Source organism: Egretta garzetta, unplaced genomic scaffold (assembly GCF_000687185.1).
Source record: "Egretta garzetta isolate BGI_Z169 unplaced genomic scaffold, ASM68718v1 scaffold834, whole genome shotgun sequence".
NCBI lineage: Eukaryota > Metazoa > Chordata > Aves > Pelecaniformes > Ardeidae > Egretta > Egretta garzetta.
The window spans coordinates 95,532-100,738 of NW_009259438.1; the positions used below are offsets into that span (position 1 = coordinate 95,532).

Genomic DNA, 5,207 nt, shown 5'->3' on the forward strand with positions numbered 1-5,207 from the left:
GGGAGCAGTGACTGTCCCCAAATCACCGCTGCGGTCTGCAGGTCGCTGGTGCGTGGCCAGCGGTGCTGTGAGGCCCCTTTGCTGCACCCTGTTGTGCTGGGGTGCCCTGTAGCGGGGATCCTGGGGTGCCTGATCTGGGGGTGTCCTATCGCAGGGATCCTGGGGTGCCCCATCCAGGGGTTTTGGGGATGCCTGATGCTGACCCTTTCTGTGTACTTGGCGGCACAGCCTGGCACTTGGGGACACCGCACGTGGGTCAGGGACTCCCTCCAGCTCAAGACCCTGGGGATTGCCATACCCCCACCCCATGCCAGGACCTGCAGGCAGGCATGGGGCGATGGTGACGGATCGGTCCCCCGCACCAGGCATGGCGAGGAGGGTGCCAAGCGCCAGCACGTCCCGTCCCCCTTGGAGGGGACAGGCAGCCCAGCTGTGCCTCAGCACCACGGGGTCCTCAGGGCCGGCGCGAGAGCGGGGGCTGCCGGGAAGGGAGGCAGCAGCCCGGGACGCGGCGCAGGGATTTCGGGAGCTGTCAGGGGCTTTGTTTGCAGGATCAAAGGCAGGAGGGAGCCGGAGCCCCCCCCCAGCTCTCTGGGGATGCAGCACAAGCTGGGGACAAACCCAAGCGGGCTGGGGTGCCTGACCTGCGGCTGTGCCCGGCACGGACGTGGCAAGGACATGGGGCACCGCGCGAGCAGCACGGCCGTGCCGTACTGTGCCATGCCAGGCCCAGCCGGGCCACGCAGGCGGAGGCCATGCTGGGGACTCAGCAGCTTCGTTATCCGCAGCTCGTTCATCCCCAGAAGGGATTTCTGCCTTCCCCTCTCCCGCGCCGTGGCGGAAATAATTTGAATATTTTAGAAAAAAAGGCTTTTAAGGGGGGGAAACCGCCGGGGGATAGGTGGCTCCTCTGCCGAGATGCCCCTCTCCCCACTGCCCTCCTGGGGTCCTGGTCCCCATCCCCTGCCCGGGGCCGGCAGCACACACATTTACGGCAGAGCCCAGCTTGGGGGGGGCCCCCACCCCCGGCAGCCCCTCTGCAACCTCAGCAGGCAGCTCTGGGGGGACCCTGGTGGGGTTGTGCTGGAGGCAGCTCTGTGGTGCCGGAGCCACCGGCATGACGGAGCATCGGGCGCTGCTGGCACAGCCACCAGCGTGCGGGGCACCCCAGGCCCTGGCTGATCCCCTTCCTCTGTCTCCAGTGGCGCAGACGCGGTTCGTGGAGGAGCCAGAGGACCAGACGGTGGTGGCGGGTCAGAGGATCGTCCTCTCCTGCGTGGTGCTCAATTACTCCGGGATCGTGCAATGGACCAAAGACGGCCTCGCCCTGGGGATGGGGCAGGGGCTCAAAGGTACCTGTGGGGCAGCGGGCGGCTCTGGGGACGTCACCGCGTAGGGCAGGGGCTGTCACCTCTTGGGTGTTACGTCTCCTGCAGTAGCCCCATTTCCCAGCTCTCTGTGCAGCGTCCCCGGCTGCTGCGGGGCTGGTGCCACGTGTCCCAGCAGCGAAGCACCCAGCTGGGGCTGGGTGCCCAGGATCTGCCCCTTCCAGCTCGCACCGGGGTCCCTGCATGCACCGAGCATCCCATGAGCACCAGGGATCCCACATGCACCAGGGATCCTGCGTGTTCCAGGGATCCCACATGTGCCAGGGATCCCACATGTGCCAGGGATCCCGCATGTGCCAGGGATCCCGCATGTGCCAGGGATCCCACATATCCCAGGGATCCCGCATGTGCCAGGGATCCCACATGACCCAGGGATCCCACATGTGCCAGATCCCTGCTGGCTGCCCATGTCCCCGCCAGGGCTGGGGGGGCCCCCGCCCAAAAAGCCGGCAGCCCCCCAGGTCTGCCCAGGCTGTATCCAAACGGGCAGGAGCTGCTTCTCCATCAGCAGGGGGTTCCCTGCAGCACTGGCCTCTCCTCCCCGAAAAAGGGGCCCTGGAGCATCCCCCCAGCCCTGGGGTGAACCCCGTCCCCTTCATGCTGACCCCCCCTGTGCTGTCCCCGCAGCCTGGCCACGCTACCGCATCGTGGGCACGGCTGACTCGGGCCAGTACAACCTGGAGATCACCGACGCCGAGCTCTCCGATGACGCCGTCTACGAGTGCCAGGCCACTGAGGCCGCGCTGCGGTCCCGCCGGGCCAAGCTCACCGTGCTGAGTAAGGAGCCAGCCCCCCACCTCACCCCACGTCCCCCACCATACCCCACGTCCCCTGAGCCATCGCAGGCAGCGCCGCTGCTCGCAGGCGCAGGAAGAGCTGTCGCTGCCTGCGCCGCCGCCCTCCCCCTTCCCTCTGGCAGCCTGGATGTGCCATTATCTTTAATGCCTTAATCTATATTCACACCGTGGCTGAGTTACGGGACCTACGAGTGCAGTAACTTTGATTTCCCTGACTTTTGTGTCTTGTAAAAAAAAAAAAAAAAGCAAAAGAAGATGCCGGAGCTGCAGCGGAAATGTTGCGTGAATGGGGTTTTGGGGCGGATTTCTTGCTTTTCTTAATTTTTTTTTTTTTTTTTTCCTCTTTCTCCTTCTTCCCCTGGCATTGAAATTCCCATTAGAAAGACGAGAGATAAAAGGCGCGCGAGCGGGAGATGTGGCTGGGGTACTGAGCAGCGCGGCTCTCCCCATGCTGCAGCCCCTGGAGCATCTCCCTGCGCCCCCGGGCAGGATCGGTCCCTGGGGACCCCAGCCTGGCCAGGGGGGCTGGGAGCCCGTGGGAACAGCCCTGCCCCAGGGTGGGGATCTTTGGGGTGGGACTGCCAAGGGTGGGGGTACCTGGGGTCTCCTCCATCCCCTGCCAAGCTCAGCGGGGTCCCCCTGCATCCCCTGCCCAGCATGGGGATCAGCTGGGGCAGGGCAGGGGGATCCCCAGGCAGGGGGGTCCCTGGGCATGGGGGTCTCTGGGCAGAGGAGGCTCCTGTGGGTATTGGGGTCCCCAGGCAGGGGGGAACCCTCCCTCTCTGCCCATCCTATAACTGCACTCCTCCACCAGAAACCCAGTCCCCATTTCCATCATCACCACCAGCTCCCCGGGGCTGTTCACAAACAGCCGAGGCTGTTCCAGCACATTCATCTCCATACAGGCGGCACGAACCCCCTCGAGCCCCCCTCTCCAAGCCCCATCAGGGACACCCCAGGCCAGCCTCCTGCCCTGGCTTCTGCCTGCCCCGGCTTCTTCCCAATGCCAAACGGTGCCTTTATGTCTCCCCGAGAGCCAAGGCCTAATAAATCAGTAACGGGGCTTTAGCTCCTCATCAAAAAGGGGATTAATACCCAGGCGGCGCCGGCCCGGTTGACGCGCTGCCGTCAAATGCTGCCCGCAGATGCAGGCAGCGGGGAGGAGGTCTGCCTCCGCTGCCCTTAATCACCCTCCCTTTATCAGAGCAGCATCAATTTTTCAGCATCACGTGCCCCAGAGCGGGGTCCGCCTGTGCCCTGCACCCACCCGGTGTCCCCTCTCCCCTCTGCAGTCCCCCCTGAGGATCCCACCATCGACGGAGCCCCCGAGATCCTGCTGCGTGCGGGGACGCCGTACAACCTGACCTGCCGGGCACGCAGCGCCAAGCCGGCAGCCACCATCGTCTGGTATCGGGATGGGCTCCAGCAGGATGGAGCCATCACCAGCACGGTATGGGGACACACTGGGACCCTGCATCCATCCTGTCCACCCCGCGCCATGCCTCAGTGTCCCCAGCATGGTGCTGGGAACCAACGGGGACCATCCCCTCTCCTTGGCAGGAGGTGTTGGCCGACGGCAAGCGGGAGACAACCACCAGCCAGCTCGCCATCAACCCAACCGACCTCGACATCGGGCGGGTGTTCTCCTGCCGCAGCACCAATGATGCCATCCCGGCGGGCAAGGAGACCTTTGTCAAGCTCAACGTTCACCGTGAGTCAGTGCCGGGGGCGGAGGGGATGATCCCTGCATGTTGGTGGCACAGGGGTGTTAACTGGGGCAGGGAGCTGGAGATGAGTTCTCACGGTACCTGGGCATCGTGGGGTGCCCAGGGGACCCCAGCCTCATGGTTGGAGCCGGGCCCCTGCAGATCCCTGGGCGGGGATTCGCCCAGTCCCACCCGGCCAGTGCCAGCCTGGAGGCCAGGCTGGGACTTCGTGGTGAACACCGACCTCCAGTGGCTGCTGTGGGAAGGCTCTGCCCTGTCGGGGCCCGGCACCCACCGCCAGCACCCAGGCCAGGCAGGGATGTTGGGCACCCACACCGGGAAGGGATGCTGGGTGCCCATAGTGAGCACCCACGGTGGGCAGGGATGCTGGGTGCCCATAGTGAGCACCCACACCAGGCAGGGATGCTGGGTACCCACGGGAGCACCCACACCAAGAAAGGATGCCAGGTACTCACGGCGAGCACCCACACCAGGCAGGGATGCTAGGTGCCCCACAGCAAGCACCCACACCAGGCAGGGATGCTGGGTACCCATGGGAGCACCCACACCAAGAAAGGATGCCAGGTACCCACGGCGAGCACCCACACCAGGCAGGGATGCTGGGCACCCATAGCAAGCACCCACGATGGGCAGGGATGCTGAGTGCCTGCACTCAAGCATCAGAGCTTTTGGGATCTCCTGCGCCGCAGGCCATGCCCTGGGTGGCAGCGTGGGGAGGGGATGATGCAGGCAGCCTGGGATTGTCCCTTTGTCCCCTTGCCCTCTGTCACACTGACCCTGTGCCAGCACCCATGACGGCTCCATCCGCCCTCCCGCAGATCCCCCGACTGTCACCCTGTCCATCCAGCCCCAGACGGTGCAGGAGGGCGAGAGGGTCGTGTTCACCTGCATGGCGACCGCCAACCCCGAGATCAAAGGCTACAGGTGAGGGTCCCGCAGGACCCCAGGAGGTCCCTCCCCAACCTCCTGGCTTGGCTTCAGCATCATATGGGGACAGGGAGGGGTCAAACGGGGCCATGGGGGTCCTGTGCACCCCCTGAATGTGCCTGTCTTGGGTATTTGCCCCCCCCCAGGTGGGCCAAGGGGGGGGTGATCATCGAGGATGCCAAGGAGAACAAGTACGACACGCAGGTGGATTACACCTTCTTCACGGAGCCCGTCTCCTGCGAGGTGCACAACGACATCGGCAGCACCAATGTCAGCACACTGGTGGACGTGCACTGTGAGTGGGGCAGCCCCCAGCCCGAACCGCCCCCCAGCACCCCCAGGCTGACGGCACCCCCCCCCCAGCCCTG

The 5,207-nt window shown here is 65.2% G+C and overlaps 1 protein-coding gene across 1 annotated transcript in view; it reads left to right on the forward strand.

Annotated features, from left to right (window-relative positions):
* The first annotated feature begins 1,117 nt into the window (after window positions 1-1,117).
* LOC104124777 (kin of IRRE-like protein 1) overlaps window positions 1,118-5,207 on the forward strand; it is a 13,206-nt gene continuing 9,116 nt past the window's right edge. Inside the window, exons 1-6 of the mRNA XM_009637154.1 lie at window positions 1,118-1,352; window positions 2,016-2,165; window positions 3,478-3,635; window positions 3,746-3,896; window positions 4,731-4,836; window positions 4,986-5,134. Coding sequence (XP_009635449.1) covers window positions 1,118-1,352; window positions 2,016-2,165; window positions 3,478-3,635; window positions 3,746-3,896; window positions 4,731-4,836; window positions 4,986-5,134 — 949 coding nt within the window. The remainder of the gene's footprint in view (window positions 1,353-2,015; window positions 2,166-3,477; window positions 3,636-3,745; window positions 3,897-4,730; window positions 4,837-4,985; window positions 5,135-5,207) is intronic.